Below are 22,798 nucleotides of genomic sequence, written 5' to 3'. Positions count from 1 at the left end.
GCGCCCCGTCTTGAAATTTGCGCCACCGATCGCACATCGATCGCTACCTGTAAGGCGGTAATTACTCCGGAGGGAATTTCGTAATCTTCGCCACGCGCTTAATCGGTAATTAAAGCTTAAACACGCAGCCGTCGCTGTGCCTCTGCCCCTCCTACTGTCTTCTGCCACCCCTGTCTCTCCGCGTTCCATTCACTCCCTCCCTCCCTCTCTCTCTCTCTCTCTCTCTCTCTCTCTCTCTCTCTTTCTCTCTCTCCCTCGAACTTGTATTCTTGGCATTATAGTTTTTTTTCGCGATCTTCACTAGGACACTCATTAGGGGAAGACTGGCGCGGCGAAGGGGAATTCTGGCCAGTTCGTAATTAGTGGCACTAACGAGGGACGCGCTTCTTGCGACGCGTGTATGCGCACCAGTGTGCAAGACCAGTACATTGCCCGCGAGAATCAATTTTCGATTTTCTTTTTTCTACGAAGAATATCTTTCGGCTCATTGAATCGATTAAAAAAAAAAAAACAGTCCCGAAATTTCCGTCATGATGTTCAGAAATGAGAAAATTTCTTTTGAACGATGAATTATTATTAGATTGATACAATGTCAATCGTAATAGTCGTATGTTCAGTAAATAGATCGGAGTGCACCGCAGTTGCTTCAAAGAAGTAACAAAATACTGTAATGTAACGTATAGAATTAAGATCCGAAGTCGACCGCGATGCAGTCTCGATCGACCAGCCTCAGAGACCCTCGGTAAGTTTCACCTGTTCTTTTTTCCCCATCTCGAGTGCTATCTCTTTTAAAGGGCCCAACACACACGTAGATGCTCCTAGTCCAACCGGTCCACAGATACAGCCACGCCACCGTGTTCAAGGTGTTCATGGCGTAGCCGAAAAACGTTCTGAGAGTACACGAGGAAGAAGAGATAGAGAAGGAGAAACGGAGATAGATATACTTATATAGGATGTGTGTGTGTGTGTGTGTGTGTGTGTGTGTGTGTGTGTGTGTGTGTGTGTACAAGTGTACGTATATGCATGAAACAGAGACGAGACACTGGCGCAGCAGAATTATTTATGATGGCTGATAGAGACGCGGTTCCGAGGCAATGTTGTCTAAGAGGCAGGAGGCTTCACGCACCGGCATTCCTATCTTCCTTCTTGCGCTCTCCCATTCTTTCCCCCTTTCACTGCCTCTTCGTCTCCTCTTTTCGCTGCTCGCCAACTTCATCCTCCTGCGCACTCGTCAACTTTCACATCTCTATACCTTGAATCGGCTTAATGACGAACAGGCTCGACGCGAAATGCGAATTGTGTATCACGTGTTGTTGTAAGCACGATTCTAGACGTGCATCATTGAGAGGAGCTCTTGTAGATTCAGTATTGTGACAATGACAGAGAAAATAAACCAACAAATAGAAGTAATTTCAACTAGATGTCATCGAAGATATCATTGGTTTTTTTTCTTACATTTTTACGCAAAGGAAAGAAATTTTTTTTTCTGTATCATTTGAAAGTTGATATATGTTCTTCTTAAAAAAATTAAAGTCCTTTTATTCCAGCATTCGGAATTTATTCCATATTCGAAATTTACATAACAAATATACAAGTTCATTCGTCATTTTTCATTTTTTCTTATCTATTTTGTGAAATTGAAGAGAGGTTTGATATACATTTGCATTCTATTAATTATTATTATATATTAATTATTAATTATTATTATATATTAATTATTAATTATTATTATATATATAAGACATTAGCATAAATTTGCTCGAATTTTTACGTGTCTTCTCCGATCGATAGATATTTCTTTTGTTTAATATTTATTCTTAAATGTAAATTCGATTCCTAAATTTTATAGTTCAAACTAAATTATAATAAAAAATAAATGTGCAATAGTCGATACAATTTGGATTCTTTCTTTTTGAAATGGCAACATTGTTAGAGAGTGCATGATTATTTCGTAAATAGTTTGAATCACCTGTCTTAACCGAACGATACATATGTATTGGCGAACAGGGCGAAAATGAATACAAGCAGATAATGACGGTTAAGCGTTTGCCTACGGGAAAGTTATACAGGTCGATTTTTAACGGTGAAGCCCGTACACGCCATGCTTCGTGTCGAGGCGATCATTTTTTTTTAACGCATCCTCGAACACCTGCTCTCTATCCAAGTAGATTATGTTTCCATAATAACGGAGGATAAGTGAGGAATGATCAATGACAGCTAAAAACATGCTTGCAGGTAGAGCGGAAATTTTTACTCTTTTGAAGGTAATGACAATCATCACGTTCGTACGTCATCATTGACTCGCAATTTCATTATGCATTTAAGTTAGTCGTTAAACTATACATCAGGCAGTCACTTTATAACATGAATTATAGTCATAGCAATGTGGATAAAGAAACCTTTTAAGCTGATATTATTAATATACAATCACGAAAGTAATTGTTGCACAGTACGTTATTATATTGACGATTTCTTCATTTTGTTATTCGGGGAAAAATTGTGGTTCCACAAACGCCTTACAGTATTGGCAGTTTCACAAGTAGTTGTTTAAATGTAAATATAAACTATTAGTGTGCCGTATGTAAAACTATAATTTTTAACACCCAGACAACAGTTTGACGAGATCATCGATGTAGCGCACTATTTGGACAATTATTGTAGTTTTATGACTATATATAATTAATTTCAGCAGTAGTAATATTACATTGCTTCTCAACTTAATTTGTGATGCTATATAATCCAGCTTCAATTTTCAGATTGACAAATAATCGGCGCACAGTTACTTGAACTGGAAAAAGTAAAATTCGCACAAAAAAATATTAAGCACCAAGGTCTACCTACTAATTGAATATGGCTTTCTTTGCTTAATTACTCTTTAGATCTGAACCAGTGAATAATTACTGATATCAGTGTCAAGTACGCCACTGGTAATCAGTGAATGAGATCCCTAACCCAGCTGATCTTTATTATGTGATTTAACTAACCTTGTTTTAGTGCATAAGTTCAATGAATATGGTATTGGAAAATTAACATGCAAACATCAGTATTTTAGTTAAATATATAATGCTCAAACATTTTTCCATTTTTAATTGAACTTCACTGATTAGCAGTACCAAGTATGCCACTGAGTAATTAGCGACTATCCATTGATCCAGATTTAGAGAGTGTGTAATCAATTTTCAAGGATTAATAGTAAATATAGCGTGATGTGTAAATATCGTAAATTTGTAATACTTCTTCTGCGCACTGCAATACTATGTCGTTAGAAGAAAGGTTTTTGTATCATTACAAGAAATTCTTTATAAGAAACTTCGTTCCTCCGAACCGAAAGAGGAAGAGGGAACAGCAGTACATTCATCGTACGGCAGGCGAGAGCCCCTGCGCCGCGGTTGCCCCGCAAGCGTAATAACTTAATTACGCGATGCCGCGGCGGGATAACGTTCGGGTGTTAAGCGTGGGGGCCACAGAGGTTAAAGCGGGGCCCCCAAAGTTCCTGCACGCGGGGCAAAGTGGAGGAGGTGGGTGGACGGGCCACTCCGGACTGTAGATACTACGAGAAACGTGGGCGTCTTGCTCTTTGGCCCGCGGGAAGCTTTTTGTGGGGCGGACAGAGCCGCATTCTCTTATTTATTACCCGGAATATTAAGTTACCCACGTTATACCACGGGGCACCGTAAGGCCCCCATGGATCCTCGTAACTATCACCACCACTACCACCACCACCAGCAGCAGCAGCAGCAGCAGCAGCAGTAACAACAACACCGACATCGACTCTGCTTCTCCGCATCGTTTCATTCTTGTCGCTCCTCCCCGATCCGGAGATCATGGATGCGAAGGGCACGATACCCCGTAGTGTGCTCTCTCCGGCTTCACCGGAGGGTACCGCGAAAACTTTCGTGGAAGGGTAGGCACACGGAGAAGCTATCGCGGATCGAGGATCTAAATTGATTTTAGATCTCGGAACTCGATTGGTGTCCGCTACGAGTAACGCGGCGTTAATTAAGAGAGACTGCACTGCCGTCTCAATACAGGTGGATCCTCGTATTATGAAATTACGACGTTATTCCCGCCACCGGTATTTCCATCGAGGCGTTTCGTCGCGCGAAATCGAACGAGCGTATTTGTTTTACGTTAAAATCAGAATATCAGCGGTAATGTCAAACAGTAATGGAATTTTTTATTATAGAGACGTGTGTAGTTTCGCGTATAAAGGAATCGAGTTTTTTTTCCCTTCGAGAATGGCACGTGATCGCGGTTAACCGCAAGTTCTGTGGCAAAAACGGCAAAGCTGTGTGTGTGGAGCGAGGTGCATAATCGAATCGACGACTTGTCACGACCACGATGGAGACAATGTAAAATTTAAAGAGAGACAGGCGGCGTAGGTAAGAGATGCAGGTGGAGGAAGAGGACGATGGTCGGAGCGCGAGAGGAGACGGGATGAAACTGTGCTTTTTGCGTGCACACACGGCGCGGCGGCGGCGGCAAGACAGGGCCAGGTATACTACTCGCGCTAAGGTCGGAATACGAAACAAAAAGAAAAGGGGGAAAAAAAAAGAAAGGGAAAAAGAAAGCGGAGGAAGAGATGCAGGCGAAGGGCCTAGGGTTCGCAGCCTGTTTCGGTCGTTCATAAATCCTCCACCTTAGCTTCGTCCTCTCTTCCCCCTTCCACCATCCTTCTTCCTTTCTTCCCTTTCGCGCTTTCGCACACACACACACACACACACTCAAACGCAACTGCAGCTGAACACGCACCATCACAACCCACCTTACTTTCTTATCCAATTTCTTATCCCTCTTTCTTTTCCCCTCCCGTTCGTCTGCGTCATTATAGTCCGCGGCCTCTCATTTGTTTCCCTGTCTAAGCTCCCATTCTGCAGCGAATAGCGGGGGAAGTCACCCGCACAAAGTCGGGTAGAAGCTGGAGAACGAAGTGAAATGCGCACACTCGGATCTCGGTATGGCGTGCGCAAAATGGGATACGTGACAATGACATAAAATTGGTGCAAAAATAGCGAAGATTCCTTCATCAAAGTGCGAATAAGTTCGATGAATTCATCATTTTTCCTACCCTTGTGACATTTCGAAACGATGCGTCAAAGCTACTTTACATCTACATAATGTTTATCATAAGCTCCTTAAGCCTATTCTACAATTATGTAAATGTAGTTGTAAGTGGTTGTAAGAATTGACCAATCATAATCGAACTCGAGGAGATATTTCGATCGATCAGTTCTTACAATTGCAACCACTTATAACTACGCTTACGCAATTGTAGAATAAGCTTTACGATTCCATAGCTAATCAGAAACGTCAATGGCAACCACGATGCTTCCGATTGCAAAAATCATAAGGAGCTTGCAATAAATAGAAGAGTCTTAAAACATTAACAATATAGGATCAACTTTATAAAATCAAGCACCCTTTCGTCCATCATTAATTGGCACGTGCACTGTATATTACGCATATATTGTGCACGCCTTTAGCTTCGTAAACAGTTCGTCACTGCGCAAATTATCTCAGTTGTTTAATACGAAGATCACTCTCCGAGTTACAGCGAACTTGTCCGAGCGGACCGTGTGACGAGATACTAGCGAGTGCCACTCTCGCGGTTGCACTATAAATACCTATATGCTATTCTCCATTTACCGAAGTCATATGCATCCCGCACGTTTATCCGTCACCGTGCGATTGGATGGCATAATACTCGTATCAAGGAGACACAGTGTCTTGCATTAAGAGCACGATATATCTACCGTGGATCTTTAGGCGGGTCGTCAAGTTTTCCAGAACCGCAATTATCGAATCTCAATAAGGGCTGAACCGAGATCGAGAGTTCTAAGTAGAGTCAATCAATAGCCACTCAAAGTATGTAAGCATTATGGAGACTACATCCCAGCTAAGTAACGCAGGTTCGACGCACACGATCTAATTCGTACGCATCGGATCGCGTATCGATCTCGCGTGCATTTCCGGTGATCGCGATTACATACATTTCACTGATTCAATTACAGGAACGACTTTACGACGCAGTTTCCAGAGCCCGATACGCCCCTGGTGCCTGTTGCATCCGGGGCCCGTGCACGAGGTGCCCGGCGGGGACCCTGGGCTCGCGTTCACGATACGTATCCGCGATACATCGAGAAGGTGATACGCGCTCGCGCTCGCACACACGAGTTCGTGTGTTGGTGCGTTTCGTGGCGGAGGGCAGCGGAGGTGGAGGTGTGTCGACAATCAAGATTACGTGGGCGGATACACGCGCGGCCCAGCGCCGGCGGCTTGGCAGCCCTGTGCGCGTCCCGCTTCTTCTTATTCCACTTTACCTTCTCTCTTCTTCTTCCGTACGTCTCCCATCTCGTCCCGTTCCTCCTCCAGCGCTCCCGGCCGGACCTGGGCCCTGGGACCCCCTTTGGGCCCACCTCGACTCGCTCTCACCACCGACGCGTAGCTCGCGTACCAGTTCCCCATCCTCCCCTCCCCCTCCCCCTCCGCACTATTTACAATTCGCTCAGTATCGCGTGCAAGTGCAAGCATCGAGCGCGCATCCTCGCTTCTATACATTGAATCGTGAACCGGCTACGAGAATTGAAATCGCTTCGCATTTCAAGGGATGCTCGCTAATAAAAGAGGAACGAGATTAGAATTTGGGTAAAAAAAAAAATGATTTCAATGGACAGATGTATTTTTCTAAAAGCTAATTAGGATAAAATGAGAAAATATTTGTCAAACTGTAAAATTATATTGTTAAATATGAATACTGATCGTACATTAATTTCACACGTATGTAACATTTATTTTTATACGGAAACCGTATAAATTTCCAATTTCAATCATTTTTCACGGAAACCGTATATATTAATGAATTTGAGCTGATTAAAACGAAAAAGAAATTGAATATCAATATTCAATTTCTTCATCACAGTCATCGGTATAATATTGTAGTCGCACACGTACCAATTGTAACGCAATTAAATCATAAAATTGTAAACCCGCCTTACATTACTTTTGAAACTTCTGATTGGAATCTCTCCTGGTCTGTGGGACCATCGACAAGGTCTAGAGACACCAAGATCGTATTATCCCTTTTTCTCCCTCGTGCTGTCCTCCTTCGCGCCCGAACACATCACGGTGCGTTAGTGGTGGAGAACGCGAGATAAATTCATGAGCGCGATGTCCTCACGACCACGTAGCCGCGCGCTTCGAGCGGCTTGGCCATGTAAATGTAAAGAGGGCTTTGCGAGAAGCGAACGAGTGGAGCGCATTTTATTGGCGCGCGAACGGGTAAGGTTCGAGAGATGGGAAGGTGGAAAAGAGGGAATCTTGTAGGTTCGCGCTTTTGGACCGATCTTGCCTCGCGCGAGCACACGCGTGTGATTACAGCGTTGTTTGTACAAGTTCTCTTACATACGAAATCGATGAGGTGAAAGAATTTAAGGGAGAGTCGGGACTGAGACAATTTGTATGCAAGATCAAACGTCTACGTGAATTAAATGTCTACTTAAAGATTCGTACCGTCTAAAAAAGAATAAATATTTGCAGCGTCGCGCGAGATGCCTTTGTTGGAATATGTCTTTTACATTCTGCTTCATGCATTACGTTATGGCAGTGTTTTTCACACAATCTTTTTCACAATACATTAAATAACTAACCAAATGTCTCGAGATGCGTCATTAAACGCACATTCTTCAGTATAAATTCTTTGTATCGAATATCGTTAATACATTCACAAGTAATAAGTAAACTACCAAAATGTTTTATTTTTTATCATATTGTTTTAAAAATAATTTATCGCAATGAGATGATGTTGCTTTAATTAAAATAAGAGTAAACATAATATAATTTAGATAATTTTTATCATTTTTAATCGCTTTGCGACACAGCGTGTCTGAGAAACCCTGTTTTATTGCAACAGCACGCATGCGAGAATCTATTTTTAATTAGCAGATTAAGATTTTTTTTTTCAATTTGTATATTAATCGCTAATTATTTCTTGAAATTCTTATATTATTTTGTCTACCGTGAAAGAAACAGTCATCACGAATGCACGTGACTTTACAAATTCGAAAATAAGATGTCTCGCGTCACAAGTTCAATATTGTAATCAACATTGCCGGTGGCAAAGCATATAGGCCTGTCATTTATCCCATATTGCGAGTGTAGATTGGAGAGGGAGCGTAATTTCAGATGAACGGAATGAAGCGTGGTGTCGCGATAAAAAGGGGATTCTTCGTAGTTTTGTGTCATGTTCGCGCCATGTTGTACATTAGGCGTGGGATATACATCTCGCGCCGAGCGGACAGCGAAGATGAAGAGAGAGACGGGCAGATTCGCCAGGTAATTGTACAAGGCAATCACGTACGCGTTACGGCGTTCTACTTAAAAAGCGTGACAAAAGCAGTAGCTCTTCTAACTTCGTACACGGAAGGGAAAGAAAGGGAGATAGAAAGGAGGAACACAAGAGAGGCCGGAGCATAACTAAAATCTTCATCATTGGATCAAAAAAGTTTCTCTCGACGCATCCATGACACAGAGAAAATCGCGAAAGATATTTCAGAGCAATGTTTTCTCATCGTAATTTAAAAAGAGACAAATTTTTTTCAAGTAACGTTTGAAAATGTAAAACCCGAATGTAAAACCACCTCGAGCTTCTTCGTGTCGATAAACGTCCTTCGATTCTTCAGTCAATAGAGTCATTAGTCACGGTTCTCGATGTACCCACCATATTCGTATACCTGCGATCCTCTACGGATGTCGATCTTTTCTGCCTGCACGATGAACACATTCCGTATGGCATTCATCTTAAAACCCTCGTTATCTCCCTTATATTTCGTACCTTTTGGAAATATTGTTTCATATTTTCTGAAAATCACTGAACTAATATTGGATGCAGCAAGAAACACAGACGACACGGTGTAACACGGTGAATTACTATTTCTTGTTTGCCAATGTTAATCCTTAGTACACACGATAATTTTTTCGTTATTTACTACACACAATAGATTATTTGTATCCTGGATTAATTTTCATTACTTCTGCAAATATACAAAAATGATTACGTGATTTTTACATATATTTTAACAGCTTTAGAAAATATTTGTAAAGTTATGTATTTAAAAAAGGAAAGCGTAGAGAGACTATTATTTAATCAGATGCTCCTAGTATTTTAAAGAAGGAAATGCGCAAGACATGAATGATCCAATTATGTATATTAAGAGTTAAACAAATAATCCACTAAGTTCCACAACTAACGATTAACTCTTAATCGAGGTTCAACTTATTCATTGTCCAGTTTTAGAATTGGACAAAGATGAGAAACAAGTTGAACCTCGGTTAAGAGTTAACCATGAATTGTGGAACTGGACCTAAGGCCCGGTTGTACCAACGTTTCTTTGACTTTAAGCAAAGCTCTCTCTCTCTGTCTCTGTCTCTCTTTCGCTTGAAAACGAGAGAGAGAGAGTTTTAAGCTTTGCTTAAAGTCAAAATAACGTTGGTGCAACCGGGTCTTCGTATATTGCACTGTGCCATCTGTATCTCTTGCTCGAAAATCATTATGGCCAATATTCAGATTTCAGGTAGAAATTTCATTCATTTTTTCAACACTCGTTAGACAGTATTAACTCTGTTTAGTAACCGAAAAATAATACTACTTAGGATCTCAATCAAGATCTAAACAATCCACGTTTTCAGAAAACTGTTCGACACGACAAATAAAACGGTTTTCCAGCGTTAAAGAGTCAACAATGAATAATGCAAGTAACAGCGCGTAACATTTTTGCGCACGAATTACTTTGTTAGTGGCGCCTGGTCGACGACGATGTTACCTGCCTGCTTCGCATGTCGATTTTACCGAAACCTGAAAAGGCAGAGACGACAAAGAGAAGCGGCGTAGTTTCTGTGTTACAACCGGAACTCAAAAGACGGTGACTTGGTAAACGTTGCACGTACGAAATCTACGAAGGGACGTATCCTTGTATAATTGAATCCTACGAGTAAATCGCCTGTTCGCTATGTCGGAACGGTGAAGCAACAAAACGCTCATCAAAGAGGTGTCAGCTACATTTTGTTGTTGGATAAACTATTTATGGTAATAAGTTATTTTGTGGAGACACGGTAGGGCGAATATTTGAAATGTAATATTGACACGTTCATCTTCATATTATATAAATGATGTGATTCCATTGGAAAAGTGGAACTGCAAAAACATCTATTTAGTACTGCTCTATAATTTAGTGATAAAATGTTAGAAAATTATTTATCAAGGTTAGAAAAATATTTATTATAAATGGTAAGAATATTAATTTTATTTTAATCTTTATTAGTTTTTCTTTTATTATTCATCACGCACTTAATCACGAAAATTATTATTTGTTACGCTTAAAGATATTTTTATTTTATTTTAATTTAATGTTCACTTGGTTTTTTCATTATTTATCACGCACTTATATTTTTTAATTCCACATTAGTGTATAATTACGCTATCTGCTAAGCAGATTTCACATCGCTTTTGGAATCTTCTTCGCAATCGCAAAAGATACGTTGGGCAGAGGTGGAGAGCCGTGATAAATCTAGCGGCTGATGCGATAAATTTCTTTCGCAGAAACACAAAAAGCGCATTAACTTTATTCGATTATGTACCACGCGACAAAACTCCTAATCGCGTTACTTGTGGAGAGACTAAACGGAGTAAAAAGGAAATAATTGAAAATAATCATAGCTGCAAAAAAGAATGATTTTTCTGAAAAATATTCACAATCTGGTTGGATATAGATTTGAAAATAATTTTATTGAAAACTCAAACTGATTACTAAAATATCAATTTTTTTGCAACATTGCTCGTCATTTTTGAATTTTCAATAAAATTATTTTAATGCTCCAACTTTATTTGCAGATATGTATCCAGCGAAATTTTTAATTAAAAAAAAAAACCGATTGATATTCTTGATCTGCGGCTAAGAAATTTCGACATCGCGTGATAGCCAATAAAGTCTCATGCAAATGTAATAATATAAACGTGAATATAATATATGAATGTCAAAAACTCAGGTAGTAGCGGCATACATTTGTAGTTTACAGTGATATCTAAATCTCAGAATCTCGGAAGAAAAGTATCCCGACGTGTGTTAATAGCGTAGGCCGCTAATTCGCGTATAACTTACGAGCGGCACAGTCTGTCTTCTACGAGGTATCCGAGGACGAATCTCTGACTCAAATGAATTAAACGCATGTATGCGAGACGCGCGCTACGCAGCGTTCGAATAGCCTATAAATAACAGTACGAGCGAGCATATAGTGCGCCGTTAGGCCGGATTTGCAGCAAAGGCGCGGCTCCGATCGATCCGCGACGTTTCGCATATCGATAGACCGGCGACCGATCTCGCGTGTAAATACCTTGATTAACGAGGCTTTGACTGATCGTAATCGAGTTTTCCAAACTCGTCTTGAAAGCATCGCACCGATTCTTGAGCGCATAGTCTTATTCCCGTAAGACGCGTTTTCCAAGTCTCACTCGTCGTCTTATTGTTACTCTCTGCTGTTATAACGCATGTTATTATTTTTCAGACTATATATATATATATACATATAATCGATATAAGAGCTTGATTGTAAAGTAACCTGCTAAAATAGTTCATAAACAATGTGAAGAAAGTTTTTAGAATTCTGCATATGTTCATAACGATTTCTCGCTACGCGAAATTCACTCGACTCGTCGAAGTCGCAGAGGGGTGTACCCTCGAAGGGTCTCAAGGCGCGCTAAATATAAGACTATACGACTCAACCCCGCGATCCCGCGCATAAACGCCAGTCGCGGAACTATATCTGCGAGTTCATCGAAAATAATTCCAGCCTTCAGGCCCGCGACGTTTCACGACTTTTCGTAGTAGGGGTTTAAGGCATTCACTACGTTCGTACTATACTGTCTAAATCACCGACACTTTCGAGTTGAGAAAATGCGATCCTGGCGTAGGGCCAGGATCGCGATCATAGATCACCTCGCGAAGAGTGTGCAGAGTTGCGAAAAATTACCTCGAGCTCGGCACAGAGTTCCACCGACGATGCACGGCATCAACGTCAATGACTGGCTTATGGCGTAAGTCATCGTAGAAATCCGCGAGAGATATGAACGTGAATAGCATTGTTCATTTCCACTTTCGTCACCGACTCCAAACGTTTTCACAATAGCTCGCCAAGAAGATAATCCAAATCACGCAACAATAATGATAATAAAAAAAATTGGTGATCCCTCAGTGTCACTTTCCTTGAGTCATTATCTCCATTTTTCTTCCTTCTCCTCTTTTTTATGGTCGCGTTTGAAGCGCGTGCCACTCACACTGCCGTGCACTCTTTGCACCATATGGTTTCCTTTTCCTTTCTACATACTGTCCTCGCAACAGCGGCAAACGACACAGCGATAAATATTATAACTTGAGATCTCGTGAATACCCCGCACTTTCAACATCTTCAAAGCTCGCCGTACGTCCTTTGGATAACGTAGAAAATAATTGCGCCACTTGATCCAGCCAATAATACGAGTATTAATGATGTAGGATTCGTTGGGAATCCTATCATAAAAATTGATACAACTCTCATTATGAAGCGTCAATTTTTTGACGAGTCACAGGATTATCGTTTGGCAAATTATAAGGAGTCATCTTACATCGACTTGCGCATATCCGACCGTAGAGAGGGATGAAGTTTGGCCTAATCTCTCGCCTTTCCACATCGCGCTGATCGGCTTTCGGGCTCGTGCTTAAGCCGCATCCTTTTACCCCGTTTCGGCTCGGCCCTCGACTCACACGAGCTTCTTTCCGTCGCGTCGTCGTGCTCTCTATATTTCTTTTTCAAGTTCCGAGGCAACAGGGAAACCGGGCAGATGTTCTCGGGCACCGCTTAGCTCGCCTCATTACCACGAGTCACGTTAATGAGCTTGCGAACCTTAATTCTTCACCCAGCTTCGCTCCGACCCTTCTCCTCCTCTTTCTGCCTCCCGAGATTAAACCGACCGAGACGTCGCGTGTCTGCTCGGCGATCACTGAATTATTACCGCCGAAATTTCAAGGAATTCCCATCTATTCGATAATTCTAATTATCGCAAGCTGTACTTCTGTTGTGCAATTTTGCAATGAAAAGTTTACTGTGAAACTAATCGAAATCACGCTAAGCTATGCTTTGTACTAATTCATACGTATCACATTGACTTTAGAAGCTATAAACGAAAAATATGAGATCGTGAGAGAGACCTTAAACTTTCGAAAGAAATTATTAGAAATCAATGAGAATCAGCATTGTTGAGCGCCGTCAAGAAAGAACGAGCGGTGATCATAAGAATCTCAAGAAGATCTCTGGGTTGCTGAGGCGGATGGGTCGTAGATAAAGATAGATGTGTCGGTTTCCGGTGTGTCGAGTTAACGACTCGAGTTTTGTCTGTCGGTGGGGGCTGTTTCGGCAGGGAAAGCTGTGGCGTGGAAATGAGTGGAAGAAGAAAATTACGGATGGATACTCATGTGTGCGAGACGGAGAGAATGAATTTCGAGAGTACGGAAATAAAGAGTGTGAAAATAATAGAAACAGTAAATAAAAAGAAGGAAGAAGGAAAAAATAAATTTTCCCAGATATATATGTTTTTCATAGATAAGCGAAAGTTATCTTATGTTTCATATTATTAGATAAAATAATTAGCCTGAAGATAACTTTTGCGAGAAATATTTTAAAATATTTCACCGAAGAAAATAAATCAGGTACGTTGGGTGTCTTTGGTTGCATGGATATTTTAAAAACTCGCAGAGTGTGACAGACGCTTAAAGTTGCGAAGGGAGAAGAAAAAGAGTAATAGAAAAGGAAGGAAGAACAGCAGCCAGAGGCAGAACCATACCTCGAGTCATCTGGCAGTCAGCAGGATTGGAAATAGACACAGCTCGCTCTTTCCCTTTCTATCTTTCTTCCTTTCCTTCTCTCTTCCCAGTACAGGAACTCTCAATCTCCGTCTCTCTTTCGGCTATTTCTCTCTCGGTGCGAAAAGAAAAAACGGAGAACATGAGTACGCCAAACCCGGCGGAGTCGACGATGTTTTCATTGTAACGGTGTCCCCGGTCCCCCCTGATTCTTTCAGTCGACTTTTTTATGGGATCCACTACTAAGCAGCCTGTCAAAGCGTTCTAATTTTTGTCCCGGCGTCGCCGCTTTATTAAGGGAAATAATTTAATCGTTAGAGAAAAAATGCATGATTATTCACCAATTAACTCCAAACGCTAGTATTTTCGTTGTTCTATGTAAAGTAATTAATATTACTATAACAAACGTAGTTATTCGATGATTTACACAATCTCTGGTGTGTAATTTAAAAGCGCTAATACCGTGAGGTATTTTTGCATTTTCTTGTCCTATTAGAGTTACGGGACGCAATTGAGAGATCCCTCGACCTGTCAACGAGTATCGTGACAAACGTTTTAACACGTTCGACCATCGTAAGCGGGCAGCCAACAGGCAGTAATCAAAATCCGTGGACACTGAGCAAAGTCAAACAGCCGACCCGGTTGTCTTTACTCAGCAAACTCGTGGAAGCGCGGAGCCAATATTTAGACAGCGACCGACTCAAACATCGTAATCCGCCTTAAAACGTTGCGACACGCGCCAATCGTCTCTCCATCCCTGTTCCGCGGGATACTATTTACTTTATCATTCGCAACGCACCGTAATCACTGCCGGCTAATTACATCTTTATATTTGTCTCGTGATATTGGGACTTCTTTCCACATGTGGTCCTCTCCTTTCCATTTGGCTGCGAGATTCGATTAACTAAGAAAATCTCATTCTCTCGTGACCTCGAAGAGAAGTGTCGACCTTCTTCATAACTTAGCTACAAATCCGTTTCGATTATTAATGTATGACATGTGAGATTTTTGGGATTCAGTACAAACAGACCACTTGATCGTGAATTGGCCATGGCTGATTGTCAGCGCGGATGGCATATTTATGAGAAACTTTTAAAAGAGAGTCCATAATGGTATTTAAAGGAAGAATACGAAGGAATAAAGAAAGAACATACAGAAAAACCACTTTTGCTGAAGTACCTAAAAATGTAGATAAAGAAAGATTTGAAAATAATTTCGTGGGATCGTCAAAATAACTAGGTAAAACGCTTCAACATTGATAGCAATGCTGCAATAAAATTTCCTACCAGTTTAAACATCCTACATAATTATATTTTAATGATCCAAACAAAATCATCTTCAGATTTGAACCTAGCTAAATTTTTAGATTTTAGCAAAATTGTTCTTTCCAGTTTCGAGATTATTTTTCGACACTTAAAATTTTTCGAATAAAAGATGCAATGTATCTTCTTTTAACTTGTATTTGTTTTTAAAGCATTCAAAAACCTATTGCTATACATAAGTTTGCGTACATTTATTTGAAATACATTGATACAGCATCATAATATTTGATATTAAAGACATAAGCGCACGTTTACCGCCTTGAAAGACCCAACTTTACTCGCACGAGACTGCTGTTAATGAAATCTGTGTGCGGAAGAACCCGGACGTCGAAGGAAGAGGATCTTTGAAGGCACTGGACACGCATCGTTTCTCGATGTTTCGAGCGTGGCGAATTGCCATCGTTCAAAACGAGACGCACTGCCTCTTTTGCGGCAGTTTGTCTCCTCTCTTCTGGATCACGATCCTCCTTTCTTCGAAGTGAACGAGCGCGCGCATTGTGACGTCAGTGAGAATGACAAACAAAAACGCATTATCTTATCCCGCGAACAAAGTTATACTTTGATCATATGACTGTGCCATTGATGGAAGACACCTGTCTGTGTCAAGAAGCGACACGAATAGAAGCTTTGACGAAGAGACACGCGCCATTTGTCGCGTTCACGAAGTGTGTCGTAATTTCATCCGTCAAACGTGAATGCTTTTTTTCTCTCTCCCTTCGCTATAAATCATAAACGTCTCGGTAGAAATATGTTTCGTTAATGAGAATTATATACAGGGAAGAACAGTATTTATCGATCTATTAGCAATTTTTGCGAATGGCTTTTGCCAGGGTTGCCACAAAACTGGAAATCAGGGAAATCAGGGAAATGCAAAGAAAATTGAAAACAACCAGAGAAATCAGCGAAAAGTCAGGGAATTTTCTGAAAAATTAAAATTTTTATTTTTAAAAAACTTTGATATGCTTACATCACACACATGCAATTTTGGAATACTATCAACTTAAAATTGAACAATTAAATGCAAGTAGTGTTAGCAACATTAACAATACATTACTATGTTAAGTTGCTCTTTCAACAAAATTATATTCAACGATTTCCAAATCAGAACAGATACAAAACATTTCAAAATATTATTTATTGAAAGTCAGGGAAAATCATATGAAATTTTATCTGGAAATTACAGAAAAGTTATGAAATTTTAAGACAAGGAATTTGTGGCAACTCTGTTCACTCTTTTATAGTGTGGCGATTGCATCGATAAGTAGATCCGCGAAAGCAGTCGTCGTGACACAAACACACAGACACTCGAGGAACACGTAGAGACAGTTACATACGAATACGTTGGCTGCGAAAATAAGAACTGTTAGGTATTTAAATCCGTAAATTTCTTTCTCTAGTTTTTTTCTCATCCTAGTCTTTATATTGGTGGCATACAAAGGTAAAGGCTAGACGAATGACAATTCGGAACGCAGGAGAAAAAAAAATTGTATTTCATTAATCTGTGCTGTAAATCTACAGGGAAATAATTATTGTCACGCGTTATAATAATTTAAAGTTTAAAAGTTAACGACAGCGGACAATAAATACATGAATAATAATATTTATAGGATGGAAAAATTTCTATAGGATATATTTATAGGATGGACAAAAGAGTCGACCAACTGACGCTGACAGATACACATTCTGCATACATTATAATTCTCCGGTCGATTCCGAGTACGCGATACTTTCTTCGGGGTACTTCAACTTTAGACCGTACCGATCACACGCTATTGCTTATCAGAGTGAATAGAATCGGTTGAGTATCAATTCGCATAGATTTGACAATTTCGCGTTGTTATTTATTTTATTCTTATGTTACGTTGTTTCTCTTTTCTCTTTTCTGTTTCGTGCGAATAAACTTTGTCGATCAAGCCGATGTCGGATCTACTTTCTTTCCTTACCTTGATGATACCCATCCATATATACGACGGAGATTACAATTCGACCGCGCGCAACACACCAAAATAGATATAATAGTCACGAATGAATTAACGTTGCAATTAATTTTATGTCAACTAATTAACTTTATGCTTTTCAGATTATCCAGCAGCTCGACAGCGATTGGAACACCCGGTAACGGCAGCGGGGGTGGCGGCGGAGGCGGAAGCGGTAGCGGAGGTAGTGGAGGCAGCGGAGGCGGTGGAGGTGGGACTACCGGCAACGGGACTTCCGGTGGTGATTTTCTACGTAGAAGTCATCCCCTCGCGGAACATACGGCCCTACATCCCGCTTACCGGATCAACTACATGGACCATCTCTACCATCAGCTCCAGGCCTCCACACACAGTCCCAACGCCTCACTACACGGTAATTATCCGATGTACACATATAGATAGAAGTGTTAACGAACAGAACAGGGCACAGAAAAACTATGCGCTATCCCTTCTACGATGAATTGGAAAGCTCCGTAAAGGAGACCCGCATTTCCGCCTCCGGAAGTCTCTCCTCTAGCGCTACAAAAGCGCTTCTAACCCGATTCATCACGCATGATCTGTGTCGTGGTAATAAAGCGCTTTACTTCCCTCTTCGAACTGACAACTAAGACGGTGTCCATTTCGTTGACACAGCCAATCCGTCGTTGTATTTAACGCGAATATTATTTTCTTTTTTCTGTTTCTAGGACTGGGTGGTTTGGGGCCCGAATACCTCTTACACGCGGCAGGTCCTGCCAGCACCCTCGCATCGTCCGAATTCCCATTCTCCATTGATGGTAAGTCCAATAACGTGTATCCTCTCTTTAATGTTCTATGCTAACGTGTGTACGTGTGACTGAGTTATGTATGCCGTGCCTAGCTAACACACATAGGTATAGTGGCACTACCGGCAGGTAGGAGATCGACTGGTTAAGAGGCCGAGAGGCTAAAAGACGACCGAAAGGGTAAACGGGGCCTCGTTAGCCGCCACCGCCGCATAATTGAATCGACTCGGAGCGACACGACCTCATTAACACCTTAGCGCCTACCCTACAGGTTGTCTCACATTTCCTCTTCCCACCCTCTTTATCTTCTCTTTCTAATTCTCTTTCTAATTCTCTTTCAATTTCTTCATTATGCGTAATTTACACATATGTATGTATGCGTATGTGAACATACCGTGATATATGCATTTGTATGACTATAACATGTATATGCGTTTTCAATAATCATGATACTGTAATTGAACGCTTAAATTTCCTATCTAGCTATCTTAACGTCAAAATATTGAATTCAAAACATTAAGTCTCTTGCGATAGCAGAAAGCTATTTATAAGATGTGTACGTTTGTGTAGATTTGTATGAATATGTATGTTTTCAATAATCATGATACTGTAATTGAACATTTAAATTTTCTATCTAGCTATCTTAACGTCGAAATATTGAAGCATTTAAAACGTTGAATCTAAGTCTTTTGCAGTAACAGAAAACTTTATTAACTATTTATAAGGTATACGAAGTTAAGAGTTGAAATGATCGCGGTTTTCGATTTAGCACGAGGGCAGAACCTGTTTGAAAAGCGCTATAGTTGCCGTGGCATGCTTCGCGTAGTAGCATCGGAGGAGCCGCGCCGATCGGAGTGGACGATTGCACCAATTTACATGTCTCAATCCCATGTTCGAACTGCATGCGCGAAGGAGCGAAGAGAAGAGCTGGAACATATCGAGCGTGTCGGGGTCCTGGAACTCGCGGAGAAAAGGGGTACTTTGGTAGATCGAGCGAGGGATGAACGGTAAGGAACGAAGGAGAGCCCACATTCGCATATTCATTAAAGTCTGCGAGAACTCTGCGACGCGATGCAAACCGGATATGGTGGAACACACTCTTTGGCCTCTCACTGCAGAGACCTAAGATAACCGATTCCCATCACGAGTCTGGGTATTCGATCGACACGTAATAAATTATTTTATTTCAATCGCCAATTCGCCATTTGCTGCCTTTTTGAAAAACAATTAAGAAGATTAATTTGTAGAAGATATAATTTCTCTGACATCGCAAATGACAACCGGATCGAATGTAACATCAGAAAACCGCGACACTAAGCTTGTGAAAAAGCAAGTGTAGCAATGTGAGCCGATAAATCGCTCATTGAGCTTGCATCCCATGTCATGCGGAAAAACCGCACAGCAGTTTAAGCCGTCGGTTTTCGTTCCGCTGCCGTCGCCGTTGACCACCGTAAATTTGATCATTGACCGAATTAATAACCGATGAAGGGGACAAAGCGGAGCACTCCGTGCGGGCCGGTGCGACGAGACAAGGAGGAGAAGGAGGAGTAGAATGGGTTTCGCAAATAAAAAGAAAAAAGGAAGAAGGCGAGCAAGGGGATCTCCAACTGCGAGTAACTTTATACTCGTTGTGCGCGAACGAGCGATCAACCGAGTGGAAATTGAGGAGAAGGGTAGGCTCGCTTCTCGTGCTCGTCTTCTGTGTGTATCGCGTTGCTCCTTACACAGAAGAAGAAGAAGAAGAAGAAGAAGAAGAAGAAGGGTAAAGAGGGAAGAAAGGATGAGAAGGAATGATGGAAGAAAAAGGGGTACGAAAGCGAGGTAGAGAGCACTCGCGGCTTAATCCCGCGTTGGCAGAGCAAGAAATCGTGTTGGGGGAGGGAAGGCAGGAGGAGAGAAAGAGAGAGAAAGAGTTGATAGTGCCGAGAGAAGGACAAGAGAGCGTAACCGCCACCATGTAACCAACGATGGTAAGTACAAGCGAGCCGCCACCATGCTCTTAAGAAAGTGGTTTGTATATTACGTCGTTACGCTGCGGTCACAGGCAAATCGCCGCTAAAACGTTCAAGCCACAAGATCGGGCTCTCCTCTTAAGTCTTCTCGACTCTCCTTTCCTTCTCTTCTCTCTCTCTCTCTTTCTCTCTCTCTTTTTCTACACTCAATATTCTTGGTTCTTCTCAATCTTCCATCCGACTACCTATGTACCCGATTACCACCTCAGTGGTGAATGTTAAAATGCATGTTCCGAGAAAGATCATGTTAGCACATGACAGTGGTAATTAAATTATAAATTCTGTCAGTTTTCTGTTTGACATCGAAATAACGAGTGAATGAGATTGAAAAAGTAATTGGTAACTGAAAGTTGAAAGTTTCTATTTACATGAATATCAAGTTAAATTCGTCCTTTCCTTCAATTTCAGTTTCGGCATCGTCGCGACTAGGAAGTCCGCGAGCCTCAGCGATCAGAGCAAGTCGGAAAAGAGCACTCAGCAGTTCACCGTATTCGGATAGGTTCGATATCGACAGTATGATTCGATTTAGTCCTAACAGCTTGGCGTCAATCGTCAATGGTTCGCGAAGTAGTAGCGCAAGTGGAAGCTATGGACATCTTTCTGCTGGCAAGTAAAATTTCTATTTATAATTTCAATTATACACTATTACATTTCAATTATGTCACTAACATAAGTAATTAATTCATATATATATTTTTATTGACAACACCTTGACAAACGCCTTGATTATTGAAATAATAATTTATGCCTTTACGTCAATAAAAGTATACATGAATTAATCACTTATGTTAATGATTAATATTACAGCCCGTTATACAATATAGACTTTAATTGAACAACACTTTTTTCTCAGTGTGCGGACATCAAACAACTTAATCTTTAATAAACTTTTAATAAGATATTAGTAAAGATATTTCTTTACTAATATTTTCATTCGTTCATATCTGGAATTCTAATTGTTAAAATTAGGAAAGATACAGCATAAGTTAAACCAAGATTACAGTCAATCTAAATTGTGGAAGAAATGGATGTAAATCAGTTTAACCCTCACGTGATTTACGGGTCAAAAAGCAAATGTATACTGTCAGTGCCGCTCTAGCAAACAGATATGCTTTTAAAGAACGATCGAAGACGATAGGCGGCGACGTATTACAGTACCAGAGCATAAAGCCATTATATAGGCGGTAACCTTCTTGCTCGCGAGTTAAGAACGCCCGGTAATTTGCGATTAAATGAAGTAATTAATGAATTAAAATTCAGACGGCGTGGCATGCCGATCGTTTGTCGGCGTTGCATCGTCGAATACCCGCAGGATGTTGCCGCTCGTTAAATTTGCCTTCGATGCATATGTCATTGTAAATACACATCACCTGTATCGTTGTGTCTCCTCTTTTATTTATTTCGATTCTATTCTTTATTGAAAAATAATTTTCAACCTTCTTAATTTACATTTCTATAATTTTTAACGGAAATTAAATTCACCAGAATTCTTTGATGATATTTCAATCGTTTATAATATTTATTCTGAATTTGAGTGAAGCTATGTCAATCATAATAGCGATAAAAACATAATCGTAAATATAATTAATGTATAAATATGTAAAATTACATTCGGATGAATGCAAGCTTCTTCGAGTTACCATGTATGCATAGTATAATATAATAGTACAGTTCTACCTACGCACGGTTACTTTATGGTTTCGTAACAGAGGCTCACGATTGAAATGCAAGCTTAGCCTACGTGCCGGAAGTTCGACGTGTCGTGCTCGGACTGTCAAAAGAACGGACATACGGCCCGATTTCGTTGTTATTCTTATATCGCAACCATATTTGAGCGATTCGATGTAAAGCATTAAACATCCGATACTCGTAAACTGCTAAAGGTTCGTAAACACCTAAACATCTTTCAAATCATAATTTCATCATAATGTCTTCTGTAATATCTGAAGATCTTTTATTTTGAATATATTATTGCTGTAAAATTAACACATTCTTGGCATTATGGCGGCGAAACGAACTCCACATCCATATAACCATATAAGATATAGATAAGAAAACTACATAGATAGTGCTTTATAAAATAAATCGTGTCATGTATAACATGTTACATGTATCAATAATTAATCAATCTACATTGTATTGTAGCAATGAGTCCAGCATTAGGCATGCATCCCGCCAGCATGACGCCGCACCTGCAGCAGTTACAGGCTCACCTTTTGAGTCGCGCGGCCGCGGTGGCGCTTTTACCTCACACACATCCCCTTCAGCCACCCGCACCACCGCCGCCACCGCCGCATCCTCATTCTCACCCCCATGCTCACGGACTGTCCTCTCATTCGCAATTGTACCCCGGTGTGCCACCTCATTCCACGTCGTCGGCGACGCTCAGTCCGCACGGAGCCGGATTGCCCCCGAAGAGTGAGGTAAGCGAAAAAAAATTGATAAGACTAACAATATCCACAGGTAGCATGTAAGTTCCAAAATCTTGGATGTTCTTCTGTAAATAATAAATGTTATAACAGGTTGTCACAAATTCCTCATCCTAAAATTCCATTACTTTTCCCTGATTTCCAGACAAAATTTCATGATTTTCTCTGATGCTTCACAACAACATTTTGAAATATTTTGTATTTTCGTCTTGATTCGGAGATCATCAAATATTTTGTTGAGAGAACACTTTCACATAGCAATGTAAATTATTAATGTTTGCATTTAATTGCTAAGTTGATAGTAGTTCCAAAAGCGCATAGATGTGATGTACACATATTAAATTCCTTTAATCCCAAGAATTTTAATTTTTCAGAAGATTCCCTCACTTTTCCCTGATTTTCAATTTCC

General features: G+C 40.6%; 1 protein-coding gene across 1 annotated transcript in view; it reads left to right on the top strand.

Annotated features, from left to right (window-relative positions):
* LOC108756942 (transcriptional activator cubitus interruptus) overlaps nucleotides 1-22,798 on the top strand; it is a 96,536-nt gene that overhangs the window by 61,859 nt on the left and 11,879 nt on the right. The window contains exons 2-5 of the mRNA XM_018501148.1: nucleotides 17,289-17,557; nucleotides 17,871-17,960; nucleotides 20,369-20,566; nucleotides 22,106-22,383. Of these exons, the coding sequence (XP_018356650.1) occupies nucleotides 17,289-17,557; nucleotides 17,871-17,960; nucleotides 20,369-20,566; nucleotides 22,106-22,383 (835 nt within the window). The remainder of the gene's footprint in view (nucleotides 1-17,288; nucleotides 17,558-17,870; nucleotides 17,961-20,368; nucleotides 20,567-22,105; nucleotides 22,384-22,798) is intronic.

Source organism: Trachymyrmex septentrionalis, unplaced genomic scaffold (genome assembly GCF_001594115.1).
Source record: "Trachymyrmex septentrionalis isolate Tsep2-gDNA-1 unplaced genomic scaffold, Tsep1.0 scaffold13, whole genome shotgun sequence".
Lineage (NCBI taxonomy): Eukaryota > Metazoa > Arthropoda > Insecta > Hymenoptera > Formicidae > Trachymyrmex > Trachymyrmex septentrionalis.
The sequence above is the reverse complement of the archived record's forward strand: the minus strand, read 5'-3'. Positions and strand labels throughout refer to the sequence as shown.